The following is a 25,796-nucleotide window of genomic DNA, read 5'->3' on the forward strand; positions in this document are numbered from 1 at the left end:
CTTGCAACTGATAACTTCATAACTCTTTCCTGCAGGAAATACACAGGTGGCATTTTCAATGTGAATCCAAAGCTTGTCAGGTCCTTTACATTTTGTTTTGCCTTTTATGTTCTTTTCATTGTGATAATGCTGTATTTAAAGAGGATATTTAAGTGTAAAAGCAAATAAATGCGTCAACTTACATGAAGCGAATTTTGTTCTCAAAATTGTAGCCGCCTTCTATTCAGTTATAGACCCAGTGTGCATGCACATTTTCTGGTATTTTTTACAACTGCTTTTAATCAAAGTGCAACATACGATTAATACTTGCAGAGTCTGCATTTGTGAAACAATCCTTTGTCTGAAGGAACTAAGCAGTATGTACAATGTTTCGTCAAAATGGAGAGATTCTGCATTGGATCATTGTAGATATCACCTCCCAAGGTAGTTTTTGCAGTTTGACTTAATTTTGATTTGTGGCAAGTCTATCAATTTATCTCCTAGTGAAACCTTATGGAAAAACCTTTTCATGCATCCAGGGCTTTTATTCCTTTGCAAAGATTTTATTTCAAAAAGACTGATGATACTACTTGGACTAACGTACACACAACAAAGACTTGGCTCATGAACTTAGACGTCACTAGTTATTTTATAAGGGGAAACAACTATTCATAATTTGAGTGTTTCCAGTAATTTATGACTCAAGCTCTCATACTCAAGGGGAGTTACAATAGTGATACGTTAACAGAATGACTTCAAAATTCCACAATTAAGAGATCGATGCATTTTTTTTAATGTTAATCATCTTTCCATCTTTAATGGTAAACATTTATCTTTCAAGTAAAATACATGTAATATATACATTTCTCACACATTTTATGATTAGCTCAAATACAGACTTCCTCAACCTATACATGTCATCCAGAATTCCAGCTTCTGGTATACTACATGCAATCTTTTTTTAACCCCCCTCTTCCCCCCCCCCCCAATAAAGGATTTTTTCAAGTGTGCTACACTTCATAATAATAATTTTCTAAAAATCCTGCAAATCTTATGGCTCCTGAAAGACCAAGATTGAGTCTTCCTTTTTGATAGGAGTGACCAGTGCTATCTCAGCTGTGCCTTCCCAGACTTTTGCTGCCTTGGGTCTTTACCATTAAGTCCTGTAAAATGTGTGTGTTTGTGTGTGTGTAATAATACACCTATATGGAGAGATGCTTTAGCTTCAATACTGACCTCCTAACATTTCCATCCTAGTCCCTCTAACAATTGCAGCTGGAGAGAGAAATAAAGTCCCTGAAACATTTCAAGACAAAAGGGTTGGAAGAAACAAACAAACATTAAGACGTGTGGATCTCTCCCACCCCCCACACATTTTTTTTTAAGCTGGCAATACTGAAATCACAAAGTGGTATGTGACTCTGATTGTATATTTAGCAAAAAAAGCTGCATTGTACCAATGTATTCTGCAATTGTTCATTTTTTCCTGGCCAATACGAAACAAATTTCATTGTAGCCATTTGAGGGAGTAGTGTATCTTTCAAGCAGAAGAATTTGCCTCAAGCATAATTAGCAAGACTTTGGACTGACAAGTCTGAACAGACATACATTATACTCTGACAATCTAAAAGGGGCTTTTGAGGTCATAACTGAACCAGGTTAAATGCAAAGTTAGTGAAATATACAGCAGAGGTATTTTGTTGTGCTATCTTAGCAACTGTGTTAACTCAAAACAGCCAGTGGGAGAATTTTATTCGTACTGCAATGTTTCTTCTACACTAACAAATTCACTGAAGTTTCTTCTGCTGGATTCTTGCCTCCCAACCCACCCCCTTTTTTTTCTGGATCAATGAAAAGAAAATGTATTCCCCTTTCTGGTTCAATATACGGCATATATTCAATAATCCAAAAGGATCTGTTTCCGGTTAGCTCTTAGAGGAACGAGTGAAGTTGATAGAAAGTAAGACCATCGCATGTGCCAAGAGTGACGTCTCAGAGTCTGAAAAGATAATAGCTTTCTATTTCACTGGATTATATTCACAAACATTTTAACATTAACTTTGATTGCAGAGCTTTTTCTGACATATAGAAATAGGAAGGAGATAATTCTCAATCCCTTCCTGAAAGATTAGGAAGAACAAGATTTACCTGCTTTGCTTACTGTCTCCTTAATAAATCATTCATTTTAAAAATAAATTATTTCAGTTCAGAAGGTTAAACACAATTTTTTTATTTTTGCTATGTTTTTATAGCTGAGAACTTCATTAGTTTTACGCGTAGAACACTAATCCTGGTATTGCAGTTTAAGCATTTTTCTATTTATAACCATCTTCTCTGTGGCCCCTCCTTAAAATGCATCTGTCTGCTTGTTTCCGTTAACTTTTTGTAGCAGCATCACAGCTTCTGACATGACAAATTCCCACCACAATTTGATACTTGTTATAGAGAGAAATGTCCCATGTTGCCCCAAGGGAGCTGCGGACTGTGTATTTCAAGAAATAAAATGTTAACACGTTTCGATCCTCTGCATAACTAAGCCTACAGAAGAATTAGTTCTGCATTTTTCAGCCAATCTTTATTTTTTGTTTTGTATATTCCTCCCATTTAATAATCTTAAAATTGTAAATGGCTGGAATTCATCTCTTTTTTGAGTTTGTATTGCCACATGAAGTATCACCTACTTAAAAACAGCATGTATTGAGTTCCCTTTTCTAAAATCACTATTATAAGTTTAAATAAGACGTGGAGAAAAATGGAGATCAGGGACAAATGATCAGAGAACATATTAATAAGAAAGGAGGGCATAAAAGACCCTGAAATAAGCTCAGATCTGCTTAACTGAGTTCTTTGCTTGGGATTTTGATCTTTGAAGACTTTCATCTGCCCCAAAGCCTTAAAATGTTATTAAAAATGGAAACTGAGATTTTCATTTTGTGTCATTTATTAAACTAAAGCAGCAAGAGCACTCAAAAGTGCAGGACATCACCTATCCAGCGCTAAATGTTACAATGATCCATCTTAAAATGTACACACAAAATTGAAACAGTTAAATGGAGACTAGAGAAGACAAGATAAAGCATTCCAAGAACTCAGCTGAAAATATATATGGATGCAAGTAGTCCTCAAACTTACAACCATTCGTTCAATTACAATTTGAAGTTACAACGGCATTGAAAAAGTGATTTATGAGCAGTTTTCACATGACCGCCCTCATGGCCACATGATCAAAATTAAAGTGCTTGACAACTGTGCGTAACAGTTGCACTGACCTTGAGTCATATGATCATTTGTAACCTTCCCAGCTGGCTACTGACAAGTAAAGTCAATGGAGAAAGCCAGATTCACTTAATGACTGCATGATTCACTTAACAACTATGGAGAAATAAGTCATGAAACTGGGCACAATTCAGTTTTCTTGCTTAGCAATAGGTTGTGGGCTCCATTATGGTTGTAAGTTGAGGACTACCTGCATTTCCTATATAATTATATATTTGTGGATTGTTAGAGGAGAATTCCCATTTTCCACCATGATTTTCCAACTCCTTTTGGAGTTGCTTGTTCAATGCCTTCCGTTTACCACTGCAGAGAAGTTTTCTGACTTGAACTCCAGGAAATTAAGGTTTTTACCCCAGATAATACCAAACTAATATCCCAAAGAAATTCTCTTCTGCTGTGTAGTATACAGTAAACTTAACTTTTTTTTCTTTAGGTAATCCTGGGTTAAAAACCACTAATTCAGCAATCATTCAAAGTTACAACAGTGCTGAAATGAGTCAGCTTATGACCAGTCAGTATTTTGGCTGTCTCAGCACCTCTGTATCATCTCACTATAAACCTGGCACTTGGCAACCGTCTCGCGTTAATGATAGTTGCAGCACTCCCTGGTCACATGATCATTTGCAACCTTCCCTGTGGCTTCCCACAAGCAAAAGTCAATGGAGAAGCCGGCAGGGAAGATTGCAAGTTGCTAGGGTAATTCTCCCCAATTCGGCAGTAGCCAGGCGCACTAGGTTGGCACTGCACCCGCCCCCCATGAGCACACTCCTCCACATGGCAACTACTTTTGCCACCCATGCAACCTTCCCCAGCTGCCACTTATCTGCCCACAGAACTGTTTGTGAACTACTTAGAACTTTGGTTGCTGGAAACCCACATGAAGTTGTGAGGAGGTCCTTGCTTAACAATGGCAACAGGCTTGCCAGGATCACCTTTGTTAAGCAATGTGGTCACATGACATTGCTTTATGACATCACACAGTGACGGAAATTCCGATCCCAAATATCATTGTTGAGGAGTACTATCATATGTCACTATGCTATGGCTTATGACCAGTAGAGTTTGTGACACAATAACTCCGTAATAATATTTTTTAATTATTAAGAGATTCTGCTTTAATATTTCTTGACTTATCTATGATTAGCTCCCTTTTAGATTTTATTTCTGCAGATACCTAATTATGCAGAGAGGGGTGGGTGTGCATTTTGATGTGAGAAATTTTCCAGAATAGTTATAATATGAATCCTCCTTCCAATAGTTCAGCCAATCTTACCTCTTAGTGAACAGGAGAGTGCTAGCCATTGGTTCAACCAGAGCCTACAATCATCTGGATCAAGATGAACGGAATTCAGGCCACGGGTATAGCATGCCTGCAAAAAATCAGAGGGACAATTTGGAATGCAGCGAGATGCCTTCGTGTCACAAAGAATCATCGAATCCAACAAACAGCTGTATTGGTGTTACCATGTTTCCCTGAAAATAAGACAGGGTCTTATTTTCTTTTGACCCCCAAAATATGGCCTGGGCCTTATTATTGGGGTGGGATTATTGTTTTGGGGTTGCCGGGTGGCTGCTCTCCTGCAAGCGGGCTCCTGAAGAGCCGGGCACAGCCTCAGGGGCGATTGGCTGTGTTGCGTTGTCGCAGCAGTGCCACACAGTAGCCATGAGGTAACCATGCTTACGAGCAGCCGCCCAGCAACCCCCCGCTTCAGTCGGGCAGAACGCTACACTGGCCTAGCAATATCCCGAAGGTGCCATGCTACGCAAGGGCCTTTGTACCCCCCCGGCTCCCGCTGCTTGGCGCCTTCAGGATACCGCTAGGTCGGTGAGTAGCATTCTGCCTGGCCCGGGGGGGGGGGGGGGGGTTGTCCAGGGGGGCTTATTTTCAGGGAAGGGCTGATATTTTTGCCCACCCCAAAAATCTGGCATGGCTTTATTTTCAGGACATGTCATATTTTCACTGATACACGGTACATATAAGAAGCATATAACTCTCAAATATGTCCCAAATATTTGGACATGACCTTTGACATTTTGAATTTTATTGATATTTTGTATACAGCCCCAAATATTTGGACATGACCTTTGACATTTTGAATTTTATTGATATTTTTGACATGAGCTAAAAATCAATATGTTTAGGGCTACTGGCAGAAGGAGCTAATTCCTCTAAGTGTGTCTATTGCCTAGACTAGAGCATTAATGTATCCTCTCTCAGCTGAGAAGACAGATAGGGAGGTATCTCCCTCTATTCCACAGCATTCCTGTACAACTGAAAGCAAGGTCAGATAGTGCCCACAACTGCCCAACTTTGCCCACAATATGCTAAACTAATTTATACCTGGTTTGTTGAATAAGCCATCATATTATAGATCATAGAAAGTCTATACTGGTTTTGAGACTAGTAACTCTGATTATTACTTGTTTGTAAACTGTCCAGCACTTATGAGGGTTAAGGCAGAAGATGAATAATAATTAGTCCACAGTCAGCCACAAGGCCCAATCATCCACCTCATATGAATTTATCTTACCGCTTGCACTTCTTCATCCGTCAGCTGGCTTACTCCTAGTTTCACCATTGCCTGGTCCAGATAATGCAGCTCAGAGAGATGGCTCCTCAAGCGATATCTCAGGAAGAAAGATGGCAAGCGAGGCGTCAGGAACAAAATGTGACTGAGAACTTTCTGAGGAAAACATGGCAAAGGTAACATTAAAGCATCCAAAAGCTTTCAGATCAAAATGCTTTACTGCGAATCTCCATTTCTGAAACATTTTAGCCTATGGACAAGGCAGTAGGGGTGAACAATGATTGGAGATGCAATCACACCCTGATTTAAATCCAACCCATTGCTGAATATGGAGTTTTAAGATTTGTAAGTAGGAAGAAATTTGGTTTTTTTTTTTTTGGTTTTTCAAGCCTTTTAGGCAAAGCACATGAGCAAAAAGAAGAAATGTTAGTTAACTGCTTCATCATTAAGGGATAATGAAGGCTTTTAAGCAGTTATCCATTCATTCTTTTTTTTAATTATAATTTTATTAAAGTTATAAAAATATATAAGTGAAAATGAATATAGGAATATGGGGAAGGGGAAGAAGGGAGAGAGAAAAGTGGGGATAAGGAACAACCCCCCTCCCAATAAAAGAATTAACTTCCAACTCTTTTCAGTGCTGTCGAATAAAAATATTACAGCCTCTGCTAGCCATTTCTTTAACAAGAAATTCATCTATCTGCCTGAACCCCAAATATCGGGCAGGTATTTTGAAAGCTAGGCAGTGGAAGAAGATAGAGATGGGAGAAACACCTAGATTGAATAGCCAGGATGTAGATGCAGATAGAGATAAAGATCCAAGAGAGGAATATGGGAGGCAAGTCAAAAAAAGAATAAGAATCAAGTACTGAAGTGGGCAAGAGACGATGGATACAAAGAAAGGGGGTTTTGTTGTTGTTTTCTTCCCCCCCCCTTCTTTTTTAAAATGGTGGCATGAGTAGAAATTAGGTAGAAATAAGAACATGGGGGTGTATATGTATATATATACCTTTATATAATGAAATAAAAGCAATAATAAAATGGGAAAACTAGAGATTGAATGATGGTATTATTAATAGGTTTAAATAATATTGTGATTGGCATTGGAATAATATATTGAAACACTGAGCAATTAAATAATGAAAGAACATACCTTAATATAAACATGTGTATTACTATTAGAATCATATGGTTTGAAGCTTGTAAAGAATATGATTAGAATAATCTTGTATGTCTAAATAATATTGTGATTGGTATTAGAACTGTGTATTGAAACAATGAATGATGAAATAGTGAAGGATTGTATCTTAATACAAATAGATGCAAAGAGTGAAACATGGGAGGTATGTTAAAAATGAACAGAATTCAAAGCACCAAAGTGGGCAAGAGAGGTTGGATAGAAAGAAAAATCTTTTAATATAAGTGTGACATGATTAAAAGTCAAAACAGAGGCAGAAATAAGAGAAAGGGAGAATATTAGTATACACATATTTACATAATAAAATAAAATCAATAACGAGGGAAGTTTAGAAATTGAATGGTGGTATTATTATGTACGTTTAAACAATATGGTGATTGGCATTAGAACAACATATTGAAACATGGAATAATTTAATAATGAAAGACTATAAATGTGTATTATTATTAGAAATACATAAGCTGGATGAATGTAACAACTATGACTAGTATTACTAGTTTTATCTGTATTAAAATGTATGACACTCAGGTGCCACACTGTTCACGCATTGATATGTACATGTAACATAAAATAAAAAACTTGAAAAAAAACAAAGCAAGAAATCTATCTAATTAGCAAATTCCAAAGTTAAAGTTTTTTTTCCTATCTCAAGCACAAAATTTAGAAACAGTTTCCAAGTACAAACGAAGTTAAATGTATTCTTTTCTTTGATTAAAGCCAATTTTATTCCTTAAAAGGCACTTACCACATGCTGAACCGTGAGATGTTGGATACCAAAGGGATGCCCCACAAATAAACTCCTCACAGCTTTAAGCTCAGTTACATCTGGATGAAATCCATCCTGAACCTAAAAGTTTAAGAAACAGAAAAGCAATTTTTTCCCAAGTATAAAGTAGGACCTGATCCCATGCACAACTAACCCAACTACCACAAATGTTTAATACATCCTCCCACCAGGCTTTTCTTTAAAGGTAAAGGTTCCCCTCGCACACATGTGCTAGTCGTTCCCGACTGTAGGGGGCGGTGCTCATCTCCATTTCAAAGCCGAAGAGCCAATGCTGTCCAAAGACGTCTCCGTGGGGATGTGGCTGGCATGACTAGAGCACAGAACGCTGTTACCTTCCCACCAAAGTTGGTTCCTATTTTTCTACTTGCATTTTTACATGCTTTCAAACTGCTCGGTTGGCAGAAGCTGGGGCAAGTAACGAGAGCATCTATTATGCAGCGCTAGGGATTCGAACTGCCAATCTTTCTGCCGATCAACAAGCTCAGTGTCTTAGCCACCACATCCCTTTTCTTTACTATATGCCAAATTTTACACCTTATGCATCAGAAAAAAGTCTTCCCAACACCTTGCTACAACAGTCAATTGGTACCTCCCTACAATTGTGTTATGTAAGGCTAGATGCTACCAGAATGTGCTTATTTGTTTCTTTCCACTATAATGTATGCTGATATTATTTTATAAAGCATTATGAGTGCATCTGCACAATATCTTTTCAACAGTGTCAAACCACTAAATAACTGAAACTTTCTTACATTTTTGTTTACAGGAGATGAAGTATATAGGATGGTCTATGCAACTTGACCACAGACTCACCTCCATGCATATTAATGGAAAAATGTATCATATATAACAGCAATTTCTAGAAGTGCTTCATTATACTTTAGAAAAGATGCCAGGCATTGATTCTCCGGTTTTGTTCACATACTGTTCAAGATGTGGTCTACATGTTCCTAATTTAGCAGAATTTCTGAACCCAACTATTGCAAGAGTGTACAGTAGTCCTCAACTTACAATTGTTTGTTTAATGACCATTTTAAGTTATGGTGTCATTGAAACAAATGACCGGTTTTCACACACAACCATTGCAGAATCCCTACAGTCACATGATCAAAATCTGGGCACTTGGCAACTGGAATGTATTTTATGAGAGTTGCCCTGTCTGGGAGTCATGTGATCACCACATGTAGCCTCAGCTGGCTTCCGACAAACAAAATCAATGGAGAAGCCAAATTCTCTTAATGAGACCACATGAGTCACTTAACAACTGCAGTGATTCATTTAATAACTGTGGCAAAACGGTAGTAGACTGGGACAAAACTCACTTAACAGCCTCACTTAGCAAGTGAAATTTTGGGCTCAATTGTGGCAGTAAGTTGACAACTACCTGTATCGCACTATAAAATAAAGTAGTAATTTAGTAAAACATACTGTATTTTTTGGAGTATAAGATGCTCTGAAGTATAAGACACACCTAGCTTTTGGGGAGGAAAACAAGAAAAAAAAATCTGCCTCTGCCTCACAGCAATTTGCCTCCTTGCAGCAAACAGAAAACAATGAGTTTCAGTTTCAGCACAGCCTGATTAGCACAAGCAGCTGATTGTCGGTTGGATCGGCCTCCCAATGATCAGTTGTTTCAGGCCGCAGGGATTGCCATAGCCTATTGTCCCCTCTGTGCACCCCATTTTTGGCCTCCATATCCTGTTTTTGGCCTCATTTTCAGGAATCAGAATGGGTCAAAAATGGGATGCGGAGGCCGAAAATGGAGGCGGCAATAGGCAATCCTTGCAGCCTGAAACAGCTGATAGTTGGGAGGCTGATCCAACCGAAATCAGCTCCTTTTGGTAGTCAGGCTGTGCTGGTGCTGAAACTGAAACAGACTGTTTGCTGTTTGCTGCAAGGAGGCAAATTGTGGAGGCAGAGGCCAAAGGCTGGGGGCCAGCAGGCGGGCGGGGCTACATTCGGTATATAAGAAATTTTCACCCTATTTTATGAGAGGGAAAAGTGTGTCCTATACTCTGAAAAATATGGTAATTCATCAAAGAGTGGCTCAGTGTATTTGAACTATGCTATGGCAAGAAAAAGAATTAAAAGTTAAACTTCTTTTAAAAGGCAGCTCACAAAAAAGGAAAAGTTGTGGTTTTTTTTTTTAAGAATAACACTTTAAAATATCCAGGATTGATTCTTTGTCAATGGAGAAAGAGGTTACCTTTTTGCAGAGATATAGCATACACTGGCGAAGCTGAGGATCATCTGGGAAGTGAGATAGATGTGTTAGACCATCAATCACTTCAGTATATGCCTCCCGCCTCATATTGTGGTACGTGTTCAGAAACTCAGCTTGTTGTTTAGGAGTCCAGAAGTGGCGTATTAAGAGCTGTCTTGGGAATAAATACCTTGGGGGAGGAGAAATTGTTTGGAAGAAGTGACTTACTTCTAAACCAAGACGACTAACAAATACAAATTTAGGAATACGTGTATTGTACATTTACAATCAAATTTAGGCCAAGGAAACCTAAATGTTGCAATAGGAAATGGATTTTACAGCTTCCACCTACAGTGAAAGCTTTTACTTAAGATAATTTCCACTAAGGGATGTAGAAAACAGCAGTCTGGCAACTGTAACCATGGTCCTGACATCCTGAAATCCTATGGAATTCTTCTTTTGGAAATTAAGCCAGGTCTTGTTAAAAGCCAACTTTTAAGTTATCTTCATAGGACTGCTGAAAATGTACTTAAGAAAAAGAAAGAGGGTATCTTATGTTGTCAATATATAGCAATAGCAATAGCACTTAAACTCATATCCCACTTCACAGTGCTTTACAGCCCTCTCTAAGCGGTTTACAGAGTCAGCCTATTGCCCCCAACAATAATCTGGGTCCTCATTTTACCCACCACAGAAGGATGGAAGGCTGAGTCAACCTTGAGCCTGGTGAGATTCGAACTGCCGACAGATAGCAGTCAGCAAAAGTAGCCTGCAGTACTGCACTCTAACCACTGTGCCACCTCAGCTCTTATCCAATAAAATTTCTTCTATCAAATAGTATCTGACCTGGAAATACATATATAACCTTCTGAGATCTGGTTTCTCAGTCTTGGAAAATTCTAGTATTTGGAATTCCCAGTTGCCGTAATTTAGGTACCAGGCCAGATTTACCTTGATGATTCCATTAATAGTAAATGTGATTCTTATTGGTCTCTTGCTCTTCTTTGCAGTTTTATTACTGTTTGTTTTCCAATGTATTTCTTTTAATATTTTTTGTAAGCCATCTTGCACTCATGAAAAATGGATGGAAGGTTTAATAAATATACCAGTTCTGTTCTTGTGCAATATATCCCATATTCTTTGCTGGCAGTCACAGGCTTTATCAGTAGACAGATTGGCCTTTAATCATATTTTAGTCCAAATCTGCTACAGCTAATCATCTTCATGTCCAGTTTCCTTTTCTGAAATGAAAACCTACAATGTTCTTGCAAGGCCAAGCTGCCCTGCCATCCAGCCATATTGGGCTGGTAAAAGTGAGAACAAATTCACCCCTTTTCCTTCTTTTATTATGAAGAAACAGGGCAGAAGAAATGCCAATTGAGATAAGAGTTTTTGCCTGCACAACTCTCCCCCCACATTAAACATTTCCCAATCTTTCAATTTGTCCTTTAAAAAAGGGAGCATTTTAAAGAGTTTAGCAATTATATCGGAAGACAGGAGAGAGAGGGCAAAAAGGCTGAAACCCAGTAAATCTTAAGGAACTAGATAAAGACAAAATTCTACTTACATAAGCAAAAGAACTAAATAGTTGGCGAAGGGTGGAAGAGAGAGAATCCCAACAGGAATGGCTTTAATAAGGTCCCGGCGAAACTAGAGGAACAATGCATAGTTACTATTATTGTTAATTGCCAGAGACCCCCTTAACAATGCAGGAAACCAGTTATTACAATTGGTTATTTTTTGTTCTTTCGCCTTTTAAAGTTGTTATAATTCCTTTACAAACTATACTACACTTATAGTGGCTATAGTTACAGTATTGGTATTAGTTTACCTCTAGATTTTAGTGACAGTGATTTTGTATTTCATAATAGATACTTTAACTTCATGAATTCTACAATTTTACCCAAACTATCCCTCTTCTATTCACTTTTATCTTTCAAAATATACCCTTAGTAGTCTTGATATCATGTCGTCATATAGTTTGTGCTAGAGATCAAATTGTAGCCAATTCTTTTAGCATGTAGGTCAGGACAGTCCCAGAAGCTCGTTTGTGTGTGTGTGTGTGTGTGTGTGTGTGTGTGTGTGTGTGTGTGTGTGTGTTTGATTGATAATGACCACTTTGAGGAGCCCTGGGTTACACTACTAACACAATGGGATAGCTTTCATTTTATTTTTTAATATTATATTATGCTGATTGATGACTGAAATGAAGAGACTATTTATTTCTACTGCATAGTTGTTGGGGTTGCAATACTCAAATGTGAAACTACTATAGTAGGATAAAATATTAAACGTCTGAGATTGGACTTCTGGGGGAGGTATGGCAAAGTGAAGGTGACTCTGGGAAAGCAGAGTTGATGATTGCAGCACAGACCAAGAAATGATGAGTAGACCAGTTCTTTGGAATCTCTTCAGACAAGGGGAGGATGGAAGATGACTCACATATGCTCTGGATCAGCCCTTACCAACTGGTGATCCACAGAAAAATTATTTTCATTTTTTATATTGCACTACATCAGGGGTCCTCAAACTACAGCCCCTGAGCCAGATACACGCAATTAATGCTTGTGATGCTGCAGAGTGTCTCCCCCTTTGGGGTTTTTTTTTTCTGTGGGTCGGGGGGGGGGGGCAGCAGAAATTCTGACTTGGGATCTGCTTAAGCCTTCTGCTGTGGGACTTTAGGCAAGGGCTGAGGGAAGCGCCACTGGTGGCAAAGAGCCAGAGGGCCTTGTTCTAGTGGGACTGCATCATGGCCTGGAACTGGCTGACCCTCTCAGCCCGCTGAGCCTCCAGGTGCCGGTACCTGGCCTTGAACTCCCACAGGTCTTCCCTCTGCTTGGAAAGCCTATGCTCATAGTCCTCAGCGAGATGCTCTCTTTCTCGTGCTGGCTGCTTAGTTCCAACAACTGCTTCCTATTGGGGCCCTAAGGAGCCCAGGTGGGAAGGCAAAGAGTGGCTGGGATGGGAGGGGCGAGTAGAGACTGGCGAGGCACCCATTGACGTGAATGACATCAAGTTCACCACGCCCACCCAGTCACATGACAACCTGGCCACACCCAGCCAGCCAGTCATTAGCCAAATCATATTAGTGGTCTGCAGGATTTAAAATTATGAATTTAGTGGTCCCTGAGGTCCAAAAGGTTGGGGACCCCTGCTCTGGATGCTTTCCTCTCACAAGGAGACTGCAGGACAGTGATCTTCTGCAGGTTTGACCACTGAGAGATGAAGGGATTAGGCCATCTTGCTGTTAGCTAGAGTGGAGTCATTAAAAGGACATTGGGTTCTCAAGCCCCATTTTCTAATCCCTTTCAGAAATCATCTATAAATCATCTTAGAGCTATTAGAGACTCCTGTATATGAGTATTATCCGTGGTACATAATTATTCACTCATTATTGTAAATCATGATTAATTTAACCAAGATTTATTTAAAAATTTATTTAAAAAGCCATAATTATTTGGATTCACGCAATACAGGAAGTCTATGACTAGGAGCTGGAATCTTGATTGTTCCACGATGAGGACATTGAGATGCCCACATGACTGTTTCACTCAGTGTCTGCAATCATGGCACTCCCAGTTATGGTCATTAAGCGATCTCCTGGGTTGTAAAACCCATGGAGTGAAAGAGTTGCCCGCTGAGCTCAACTCCTCTCCATTTGCACGAAAGTGCAAACAGTACCCAGATTGCAATAATGTTACCATTGGGAGGGGGGAGAGAATGTTGTTGCACATTTTATGACAGATCTGCTCGACTATATATGAACTGAATAGTGATTAGGGCACAAAATGTGGTAGACCGGATTTTCACTTGGTGCATCGTGTGAACATAAGTCACTGTGGGGTTTAAGTCACAGTTTATGCCTGATGTTATGCCAGGAATCTAGGTCAGCCCCGAGGCTGTATGTCATGAATTCCTAGCCCCAATTTCAAAATTCTCTGCAAAAATCAGTCCAGGCCTTTGATAAGAATTGTCAGTTGTTTTCCTCCAGCTTTGGAAAAATGCAAGATTGGTCAGGAAATAATTGTTAGAAAAATGGGTGGCTTTATATTTGTTTTAACTCTAGCCCCATCTGCTGCTTGTTTTTTTCCCCTAATCATAAAACAGACTCCAGATTATTGCTGAATGAATGGAGCCTTAGAAAGGGGGAGGGGAGAGAGAATGCTCATTTCTGATCATTTCAAAAGAGGATCATCTGTAAAACTATCAAATTAAAGCAAACATTTATGTTAAAATCCTTGAACGTAGAAGAAAAAAGTTATATTAGATATGTACTATGTAAGATAATTACTCATGTATGAATAAAGATGGTTGTTGAAGTGCAAAAACTAGATGCTGCTTAAAATTAACCTGTTAATTCCAACATCTAGTACAATGTAAGATCAAAAAATCAGCAGGAAAGAGAGAACACGGAATATAAACCAACCTGTCTTAGTCTCTCCATTTCCCTGTAAGGAAGTTGATGGAATTGGATGTTCTTATTTAACATGTCTGCCTTTATTCTTCTTATTTCTTTTGCTTCTGAAAAGAAAACCTGCAAGCCTGAACAGAACATATAATTATTTTCAGATTTCACTTCCACTTTTTTATTGTGTATTTCATATATTTATTTTAATCTGAAAATTAAAATAAATCCATTCCCTTTTAGGTTACAGTTCCTTGTCTCAGAGGTGCTTTTTCAAAAGGCAACTGGATTGTTGTTTTTTTCCTTGAGGAAAAAGAAGAAAACGTTTCGCTCCTCATCCGAGAAGCTTCATCAGTTGGAAGCTTCTGGGATGAGAAGCAAAATGCTTTCTTCTTCTTCCTGAAGGGAAAAATAACCAGTCCAGTTGCCTTTTGAAAAATCACCTTTGAGACAACCATGACCTGGATGACTGAGAATCACCAAAGACCTACAATTCCCTGTGTTCATTGATTTCAGGGCCCTTTGACTGTCTTGCTCAATCTTGGTCATGTACCGGTAATTGTTTCCCTCCTGATTTAATGGTATTAGTAGGACATGCCATAGAAACACAGAATAGTAGCATTGATAATAGTCTTCTTAGTATAAACTTAGCTTCTTCAGCCCTCTTGTAAGGTATTATATATATATATATATTGCATATCTACTATTTACTGTGCATATATACTATTTTCTTAGAAAGAATGAGAGAAAACTGTTGAGAAATAAGAAGACATTCAGCTATGTTGGCTATTCTTATACATATGCTTTCCTTTCCTTTTTATGATTCTGCAAAACCCACTGCTTTCATAAAAAGAAATTTACACACACACACAACTTCATTCAGAATGTCAGCATATTGCTCATATGTTAATCTCTTCCTACTCTGATCAAACTCGGGACTGAATCAGATTTCATGGAAAACACTTCTTCATTAAAAAGAACAAACTGTTGGAAGCCTTAAGGTCACTTATTCTTTCTTCTCTATTTCCCTCTTCCTCTAGGAGTTAACTAACAATTACCGAAGACTTCTGACCTTAAAGATGTTCCCAAGAACATGTCAGGATCAAATTGTAATTTCAAATAAGACTCTTGAAACGTTATAATGAACTGTTCCACTTAAATTGGAAGGATGTATTTTTAGAATTTTCCTTGTAAATCTAAAAGAACTGGGAAGGGGAGGAACAAGCATGAGAGTCTTTCATTATACCAGAATTCGGTACATTTATCTGGAATCCTGCATATATGATCAATTATTATAATTAATATAAGCACTTGTTTCCCAAACTTCAGTTTAGTGTACAGAATAGTATGCAGAAACACTCCGTTTTCAGTTTGAAATGGTTGTTTTACATACAAGAAGTTATTTCAATTAAGTTTTTGAGATTCTTCAAAAAACCTTAAAAGAGAACTGTTTTATTTATTTATTATTAAATTTATTTGGCGCCCATCTCATTTCAAAGTAATTCTATCAGACATACTTCCATCAGTGCAATTCATTTCAAACCTGAAACAGGATACTTTCAATTTAAAACATTTTGCATACTACCAAAATTAAGACATATGCTCCTGGATTGCCTTTTCACTGAAATTATAAACTATACTTTTAAATGAAAACCCACCTTTTAAAAATGTTGAATATAGCTGATAGAAATGTGGGAATTTCCTTTCCAAATATCTTTCATACTTCTGATTCAGGTATTTGATTTTTGAAACCAAAGCAGAGGTAAGCTTGTTTGAATTTGCTTTTGAAGAAAAATGGCACACTGGAAGTCTGAAAGGACATCACTTGCATTGTCATGTATCTCTTTTATGCCGGTTAGCTCACACAGAAACAACTTTCATATTGTAGTTCTAACAGAATAATGGAGAGCAGCTATCTTTGACTGATGTTTCAAACAATACAGCTTAATATTAGTATTTTATGCCCACAATGAAAAAAGGTTTTCATAGAACTTATACATAATTATTTAGTGGAGTACCTAGTTTTATTACTAAAGCAAAATAACACCGACGTCTAATTGCAAAGGCCCATGCCCAACAAAAATGCAAAATGCATATCTTGTTAATCAGATGCTGTGTTTCATTACATATGGTTTTAATATTTTGCTATCAGGAAAACATCCAAATTTTAAAAAATCATTCTAAACCATGTCCAGCTACAAAAAAAAACCTGTAACAATTAGTTTTACTTTCACCAGCTAGTGTGGTTAACCTTTTTTGAAACAAAGAACAATGTGACAAGAACAATGAGAAAATCAATGCTAATCATTCTACCTTCTGCTAACCATGAAACAAGACAGACATTTTGGATTTAAAGCAATCTGGGCAGGAGGAGCAGATTTTCTTCCAAGTAAGAGATCAAGTATTCTTTCCAAAGCCAAATTGTAAATATACGATGTTTTGAATGGACCTCTTTACACTGCTAACTCGCGAGGCAAATTTAAATCTTCTGTGTTCTTTGAACACAGAAAACTTGCCATGTTATCATGAAACAAATGTGAGCATATCCTTAGTTATAAGTAACATTTCAGTTTTAGAAGTGTTTTCCTTTGGCTGGCAATAATTACTTCAGTGAAATGAAGCATTCAAAAATGACATTCTCTCCATCTGAAATATCCCCAAATAAAGCCTTATTTTTGGTTATAACCGCTACCAAAGAAGTAATCGGAGTTCTGAAGTGGAAGGCAGAGACTGTGTTTTACTTGGCTTGGTTTGAAAATAGCATGTTGTAAAAATCCAATCATTGCAATATATTCAAGTGTTAAAGAAAACATGACATAACAAAATCTATGGCCCACCCAGGGTGCATTTACTTCGGACTGTTTGAGTTCATACACCTTTCCTTCACCACTTGTCTTCCAGGTGGACTGGACTACATCTACCATTATCTCACAGCATATTCATAGAATCCAACAATTGAAAGGGGCTGTTTAGGTCACTGACTCTCAACCCGGTGCTGACTGGAGAACTCCAAATTAAAATATCCCAAAAGCTGCCGAAGAACTACAGTACCTTGATGTATAATTATTAAGGCATCACGCTATAGATGGAAAGACTGAGATTTAATTCTGTCTAGGCCAGTGGGAGGACCTGAGGCAGGGGTGGGTTTCAACCGGTTCGCGGCGGTCCACGCGAACTGGTTGGTCGGCGAACCCGGAAGTAAGTAACTTCCGGGAATGGCGAAGGGCCCACCCGCCCGCCCGCGTTCCTTACCCGGTTTTGACGAGTTCTGCGCTTCCACGCATGCGCAGGATGCATATAGCGCCTGCGCGACCCTCCAGGAGCAGCTGGAGAATCGCACAGACGCTAGTACGCATGCGTGCGCTGCGCGCGTGCACGAGGACGCCGCTGGCCCCATTCCAACCGAACCGGTTGGAACGGGGCGAGAAACCCACCCCTGACCTGAGGCCAGTCACCGTCTCTCAATCCTAGGAAACAAGCAAACTACTTCGGAAACTACCCAAACTGTCTAGCCTTTGTTTTGAACATATCCAGCAAAAGGGAGCCCACCTGCCCTCTAAGAATTGGTTCCCCTGTTGGATAGTAATTATCTAATGTTCAAGCAGAATCTCCCTTCCTCTAACTTACCCCCTTTAATTCTGTATGTTGTATAAGTAGTCCTCGACTTACGATCAGAGTTGAGACCAAAATTTCTGTTGCTAAGGGAGACATCCGTTAAATGAGGTTTGTCCCATTTAACGACCTTTCTTGTCACAGCTATTTAAGTGAGTCACTGCAGTTGATAAGTTAATAACCCGGTTGTTAAGTGAATCTGACTTCCCCGATTGACTTTGCTGGTCAGAAGGTCACAGGAAGCAATCCCATGATCCTGGGACACAGCAATGGCCATAAATATGAGCCAGTTGCCAAGCCTCTGAACTTTTGATCACGAGGATGCTGCAAAGGTGGCAACTGTGAAAAAATGGTCGTAAGTCAGGTTTTCTCAGTGTCGTTCTAACTTTGAAGGTCACTAAACAAACTGTTGCAAGTTGAAGACTACCTGGATTTCGGAGCGGAAGAAAACAAAGTCACCGAGATCTCCCTCTCAGATATCCCAAAGATGCCATGGGCTGCCACCACCTTAGCCATCTTTCCTCCAGGCTGCACATGCACAGCAACTCTCCCCTCTGAATGGAATCACCCTGGCTTGCCCTCCTCCTCTATGCCTCCGCTTTCTCCCTTGAAACCCTTAAAGGATAATCGGGGCAGAATTTCTGCAGGTGGAGATTAAGCGATACGGAGCAGAACCCTTTCCACCCGCCGTCTCTGGCTGAGAACTTAACCGGGTTATTTTTGCAAGAGGGCACTCCAAGTGCTATTGCCTTCCCTCGCCTCCGGCACGGAGGGGTCGGGCACGCAGCTCCGCTCCTCGTGCATAGAAGTCCGGGAAGAGGCATGGAGAAGGGGAATGCAAACGGCGGCTGCCGCCATGCCTCTCTCCCTCTGGTACCAGAAGCCGGCGTGCCTCCCAGCCCAGATCCTCACCTTAGGGCTGGCCACGGGGGAGGCTCTGGTGGGCATAAAGCCCGGTGAAGGGAAGCAACGGGTACGGGAGGTCGGCGAAATCCTAAACGCAAGCCGCCAGGGCGGCGGCAACAACGCCGGCCAGGCAGCAGCAGCAGTAGCAGCAGCGCCATGCCCGCCGAAAGAGCCGCCTTGGTCTTCCGGGGCGGCTGCGCTCAGCTGCCAGGGTAGCTCACGTGTCAACTCCGGGCGGAAGAAGTGGCTACGGAAAGAGAAAAGGAACCATGTGCCCACCTCGGCATCACGAACACATGACGCCAAGGCGCAACCAGAACAAACGAACAAACGATTTCTTTCTTTCTTTCTTTCTTTCTTTCTTTCTTTCTTTCTTTCTTTCTTTCTTTCGCTTTCTTTCGCTCTCTCCTTTTTTCTCCCTCTCTCTCCCTCTCTCTTTTCTCTCTCCTCTCTCTTTCTTTCTCCTTCTCTCTCTCTTTCTCTCTCTCCGCCCTCTCTGGAATTTCGGCGCTAGCTAGGCAGTGTAGGACGTGCGAGGGAAAAGCGAGTGATTTCTTTCCTACGAAAGGTACGGTAGGTGAAATAGAGTTGTCAGTTCCTCAAAAGAAGGTAGCGACAGGAAGGAAAGGGGAAGGTGGTTGAAATGAAAAAGATCGGCAGGACAAGAAAACAATCATAGCATTATTTTTATTGAATCATTTTTTACAACATAAAACCACTGCACATTTTTTAACAAAGGTAAAGAAAAGTAAAGGAAAAACAAGTAAGAAATAAATAAAGGGAAAAGGGAGAAAATTAAACCACGAAGTCCTTTTTTTTACAGCAGTTACGGGTGCATTTATATTTTATCCTCTCTGTTTAAGGAAATGTAACATTAAATGCCACAAAAATGTAAAACTGAAGAAATCAAAAATCAGTTCTAATTGTGGAGATTTTAGCTGTTAAAAGGAACTGAAATTTCACCCGTTCCAATTGGGAAACTGATGGACATACAGATAATTTCAATCTTGTTAATGAAAAAGAGAGGAAATAAGGAGCGGAAATTCAACAGGAAGATAAGAAAATGAAGAAGTCTAAATTGGAACCTTAAGCAATATTGCCACAAAGTTTAAAAAGAAGAAAAAGCAGCTAGGACTACAGAATGCATTGCATGCCTGTAAAGAAAAGAACTCTAATCATCGGTTCTTTAACCAAAGTATAAATAGAATGTATTGATTTCAAGACAGATATAATACTTCTGCTTAGAATCTGTACCCCAGATTGATAACAGTATTATCAATCAGTATTATTCCCTGAAGGGAAAGGTGGGATATGTGATATAACAGAATACTCATTATTTAGCCCTATCTACTAAAGTTAAGTAATTAAGTGAGAACGTCTCCAAAAGATTTAAAACTTTTAAACAACCAGTCTGAGAAGAAGAGATGAAGTTTAGAGTAAAAAGGACAGGGGAAAAAGAGGTAAACTGTGTGTGTGTGTGTGTGTGTGTGTGTGTGTGTGTGTGTGTGTGTGTGTAAAACAAACAACTATATTTCTACAAATAAGGACATTACCATTTATCTGCTCAAGTGGTGCTATTATTAAATAAAGTTTTACAGTGCTGTAACTGTTTATAAGCAGTTGGTGCTCTGAGTAAATGAGAGATTACAATATGCTACTTCTGACCATAATGCAGATTTTTATGGGAATATGTACTGTACTCATTATTAGGGTGGGGTGGATAAAAGTCTAATTGGACTTGTAGTCAAATAAAGAATTTTGGCCTGTCTGCAGCAAAACTTTTGTGGTAATCCAAACATCAGGATATATCTTTATAATAGTAATGTTCATGGGTCAGAGCTTCCTTCATCAGAGACTAAAGTTAGACTTGTGCAACATGGTTTTTTTTCCATAACCCTTGGCATTGTATGAACCCAAATACTAGAATCTATAAATAACATTAATAGTTTATAGAAATTATATGTATCCAGCCAATTTCAAATTTGTCCATTCAAGCAACCATACCATATGAAATCACAGATATACAGTATTTAGCAAATAGCCACAAAGATATTCATGCACAAGATACTTAAGGGAAGAAGATAATGTTGTCACTATGGACTAGAGAACATATGGAAGGACTTCAGAATGTATCCATCAGATTTGATTACTATACTCTGACAACATCTGTATCTTTCTACCCACAGGATAACTTTCCAAACTAATGGTCAAGTCAACAATGTGTGAAATTTCATACAGCTCTTAGAAATGCTACATGTTGTCAGGGCCCACTCCACTCCATAATTAGGAAAGAAGACTAAGAGACTCCATGGGTTGGAAATCCAAAGTACTTTTACTAATTATAAATGGTAAGCGAGCAGTAGTGAAGCAAGATCTGAATAATATGGCGCGAAAGCAATTGATATATAGGCAAACCCGTTCCCCCCCCTTAGGATCAAAGCTCCAGTCCAATCATAAGTCCTTCAAATGTCAGGTGTGAGATAACTTCAAAAAGACAGGCCGAAGATGGAATGTGTAGGCCGTTGATGCAGGCGGGAAACACGTACGCATGCGTAATCCCACCGACTGGTACATCCTAGAACATTCCTCCAGCACATCAATTAAATCCCTCCCACATACACGCCCCCCCCTCCCCGTTTCATGGCAGCTGAAGCAACAGCAAAGCAGAAGCTGACATCCGGCCGTCCCCCGGAAAAAGGCTGTCAGGCCTGGAAGAAAACACAAACAAAACAGACAAATAACAAAACAAATGAAAAAGGGAGGGGAGAGAAGTCAAGGCTTGTCGGGATAAGAAGCATAAAATTTCTGGAGTAAGCGGGGCGCACGAACGTGGGACTTATCAACCCATTCCGTGTGGGAGGGGGAAAAATGTTTCCAAGCCACAAGGTATTGGATGCGATTACGGTGCCGACTGGAATCAAGAATGTCACGAATTTCAAAATGATGTTCCCCATCCACAAGTAACGGAGCAGGCGGAGGGTCATCTGTGGGCCTTAGGTTGGACACCCGAACAGGTTTGATGAGGTTAATGTGGAACACTGGGTGGATACGGTTGAGATGCTTGGGCAATTGCAAACGAACAGAAACAGGATTGATAACCTTCACAATTGGGAAAGGGCCAACATACTTGGGACCCAATTTCTTCGATTTCTGTGTAGTATGCAAGAATTTTGTGGACAAATACACTAAATCTCCAACGTGGTACTCATAGGGCTGAGAGCGTTTCTTATCAGCCTGCTTCTTATGAGCCTTATGGGCAGCGTCCAAGGTGGAAAGAGTCAGGGGCCAAAGGCGACTGAGACGCTCACTCCAGTCTGCAACGGAAGGAACCTGAGGCTGGGCCGTAGGCAGTTCGGGAATAGGAACAAAATCCTGGCCGTAAACGACCCGGAAAGGGGTGAAGCCCGTACTGGAGTGAACCGAATTGTTATAGGCCACTTCAGCATGCGGTAACAAGTCAACCCAATCGTCCTGTTGATAATTGATAAAACAACGTAAATATTGTTCAAGGACGGAATTAGTACGTTCACAGCCGCCATTAGTCTGAGGATGGTAGGCGGAGCTAAGGCCTTGGGCGGAACCAATGCGTGCGAGGAACTCCTTCCAAAATTTAGATGTGAATTGGACTCCACGATCGGAGATAATACGGTCGGGAACCCCATGTAACCGGTAGATGTGGGAAAGAAATAATTTAGCCAACGCCTTGGCGGAAGGAATTTTGTGGCAAGGCACAAAATGAACTTGCTTGGAAAACAAATCAGTGACCACCCAGATGACGGTGTGCCCCTGGCTCTCGGGGAGGTCAACAATAAAGTCCATAGAAATCTCCTTCCAAGGTGCAACCGGGCAGGCGACAGACTGTAGAAGTCCCTGCGGTTTCCCCGGCGGCTTTTTGGCGGCAGCGCAAACTGGGCAACTGGCCACATAAAGTTCAATGTCCTTTTTTAAAGAAGGCCACCAGAATTGTCTCTTCACAAGGTGTAAAGTCTTGACGAATCCAAAATGACCCGCCATCCGGGAGTCATGAGCGCGACGAAGGACGACAAGTCGTAGGGAAGCGGGGACGTATAATTTAGCACCTATCCACGGTAGATCATCCCTCATGGTGCACTCGTCCCGATGGGTCAGGAACCAGTCGTCCTGAGGAAGAGCCGCTTTGAGGTCAGAAAGTAGATCGTGAGGCACTACCTCCTGAGCTTTGGTCTGTTGACGTGTGAGTACCGGAGCTGCCAAGAGCGGTTGGACGATACTCAGTTTGGAACAATTATACTGAGGCAATCGGGACAAAGCATCGGCCATGAAGTTCTTTCCGCCCGGGATATACTTGAGAGTGAAATTGAAACGGTTAAAATATTGGGCCCATCGCATCTGTTTGGGGGAGAGACGACGAGGTGTGCGTAACGCTTCCAAGTTCTTGTGGTCAGTCCACACTTCAAATGGGTGTATAGAGCCTTCGAGAAAATGGCGCCAAGTAGCGAGGGCCCAACGGACCGCAAAAGCCTCCTTCTCCCAAACTGCCCAGCGCCGTTCTGTGTCAGTGAGTTTACGTGAGGTGTACGCGCAAGGCTGTAAGTTACCTTGGTCATTGGCTTGTAGCAGAACGGCCCCAACAGCGACATCACTGGCATCCGCCTGGACGACGAAAGGCTGGTTGAGATCAGGATGTTTAAGAACTGGTTCAGCGGCAAAAAGGCGTTTAAGTTTTTCGAATGCCGCCTGGCATTCCATGGTCCAGTCCAAAGGCTTATTGGGTTTAGGCTTCGGGTCGCCTTTAGTCTTGAGTAAATTAGTGATAGGGAGAGCAATGTTGGCAAAAGAGGGAATAAATTGACGGTAGAAATTAGCGAAACCCAAAAATTTTTGCAACTGTTTACGAGTTTTGGGAGCGTCCCACTCAGTGACCGCCTTCACTTTTTCAGGGTCCATTTCAACGCCATTCGAGGAGATACGGTAGCCCAGATAGTCGATAGTCGTTTGGTGAAACTCGCACTTAGACAATTTGGCATATAGGTTGGCAGCACGGAGTTTTTTCAAGACAGTGCGCACCAGATTGACGTGGTGGTCGTAAGAGCGAGTATAAATGAGGATATCGTCCAGATAGACGATAACGCCCTTATAGAGATGATCGTGGAGGATCTCATTAATGAATTGCATGAACACAGCAGGAGCCCCCTGTAGGCCAAAAGGCATAACTCGGAACTGGAAACAACCAAGAGGGCAGTTGAATGCGGTCTTCCATTCGTCCCCTTCCTTAATGCGTACTCTATAGTAAGCTTCCCGCAGGTCCAATTTTGTGAAGATGCGGCCCTTCCCCAGTTGCGCTAACAAGTCCTTCATCAGTGGTAGTGGGTAGAGGTTTTGAGTACAGATGGCGTTAAGGTTGCGAAAGTCACAGCACAAACGAAGAGACCCATCTTTCTTTTCACGAAATAGGACAGGGGCAGCCACCTTGGGTCGAGCCGGTTCAATGAACCCACGTTTCAAATTTTTGTCAATGAAAGAACGCATCTCCTCCATTTCCCTGGGTGACATGGAGTAAATGCGGGGTTTTGGGAGTTTGACCCCGGGTAAAATGTCAATGGAGCAGTCAGTAGGCCTGTGGGGGGGTAGAATGTCCGAAGATCGCTCGCTGAAGACGTCCCTAAGATCCAAATATTCTTTCGGGATTTTTTCCTCTCCTGCAATCCTCTCCTGCCCTCTAGCGGCTACTTCAGGAACGTCAGTGACTTCAGGTTGGTCCGGAGAGCCCTCCCCCACTGGAGGCACCTTCGAGCGAACACGCAAGCGGCCTGTCCGCCAATTTATGTGAGGGTTCCACTTCCGGAGCCATGGGATGCCCAAAATGAGTGGTCTGTCCACGCCAGGCGCGACCACAAAAGAGATTAATTCAGTATGGGTACCCATTTTCATTTCCAAAGGCTCAGTAAAAAAATGGGCGGCCCCCCCCCCCCCGCAATCGAGCCATCTATTTGGCAAAACACAATCGGGGTTTTCAAAGTGCGCAATTTGATGCCCAATTTTTCTACCATGGCGGGATTGATCATGGATCGGGAACAGCCAGAATCAAGTAAAGCTAGGAGGGTGGCAGGGGTCCCCTCAGGAGGAATTTTTAATTCAATAGGGATGAGAAGGGGCCCCTTGTTTGAACTCACCCAGCGAGGCGATGTGTCGTCATCGGAGTCCTCAGAAGAAGAGGAGTTAGCATCTGCGTCACCCTCTAATGGCTGGGCAACAGGAGGGGGGTTGGTTTCCCCAGCGAACGCTGTCTCCTTCTTCTTCTTGTCAGGGCCTCTGGCAGGCTTGTCCTCACGTCTGGGAGGGGGTTGGGCAGAGAGAGGCAGCTTAGCCCGACATTCGGGGGCGGTGTGCCCGAGCTTGCCACAACGAAAGCATGTTAACGGTCTGGAGGAGCCAGAAGGGGGCCCTCTTGCGTCGCCTCGTCGTTTGGAGAACGATTGCGTAGTAGGAGGGGGGAGGGACCGGGCAGCCTTCTCCTTCCGCTTCCTTCTTTCTTCAGTGGCATAACGCAGACGGATTAAGTCAAGCTCGGCGTCTGCAGCATGCTCAAACCACGTGATTAAGCGTCTTGGCAGGTTACGATTGACACATTGTTGATAAATGTCTGCGTTCAACCCTTCGGCAAATCTGTCCAGAAGGGCGTCCTCCCCCCATCCTCTCATGTATTGTGAGAGACACTGAAATTCCTGGATGTATTGGGCGACAGGTCTATCGTCTTGGTCGAAGGTTAAAAACTTCAATTTGTTCCGCTTCTCAGTTAATGGGTCATCAAAACGTTGACGGAAAGCCTCCATAAAACGGTTGAAATTCCCCAAGAGGGGAGATCCAGACATGTGCAAAGCAGTCGACCACGTAGCCGCTTCACCATCCAAAGATAAAAGAAT

General features: G+C 41.1%; 1 protein-coding gene across 1 annotated transcript; it reads right to left on the minus strand.

The window, feature by feature from the left end:
• Positions 1 to 1,076: 1,076 nt before the first annotated feature.
• On the minus strand, positions 1,077 to 19,074 carry LETMD1 (LETM1 domain containing 1). The gene is made up of 9 exons (XM_032209364.1): positions 18,901 to 19,074; positions 16,035 to 16,186; positions 14,398 to 14,513; positions 11,539 to 11,621; positions 9,975 to 10,161; positions 7,727 to 7,828; positions 5,787 to 5,939; positions 4,529 to 4,625; positions 1,077 to 1,978 (listed from the first exon to the last, which is right to left on the minus strand). Exons 1-9 carry the CDS (start codon positions 19,050 to 19,052, stop codon positions 1,905 to 1,907), a joined length of 1,116 nt encoding a protein of 371 aa, XP_032065255.1. The 5' UTR covers positions 19,053 to 19,074; the 3' UTR covers positions 1,077 to 1,904.
• Between the last annotated feature and the right edge of the window lie 6,722 nt (positions 19,075 to 25,796).

The sequence above is a fragment of the Thamnophis elegans genome, chromosome 2, assembly GCF_009769535.1.
Source record: "Thamnophis elegans isolate rThaEle1 chromosome 2, rThaEle1.pri, whole genome shotgun sequence".
Classification (NCBI taxonomy): domain Eukaryota; kingdom Metazoa; phylum Chordata; class Lepidosauria; order Squamata; family Colubridae; genus Thamnophis; species Thamnophis elegans.

Bases quoted from the DNA above. Each gene is read 5' to 3' on its own strand.
- LETMD1 (XM_032209364.1), bottom strand. From the start codon at position 19,052: ATGGCGCTGCTGCTACTGCTGCTGCTGCCTGGCCGGCGTTGTTGCCGC. The intron at 4,626-5,786 runs GTAAGATAAATT...GATTTTTTGCAG, and splicing joins CGGATGAAGAAGTGCAAGCG to GCATGCTATACCCGTGGCCT. The intron at 1,979-4,528 runs GTAAGATTGGCT...TTATCTTTTCAG, and splicing joins ACTCTCCTGTTCACTAAGAG to ACTCTGAGACGTCACTCTTG.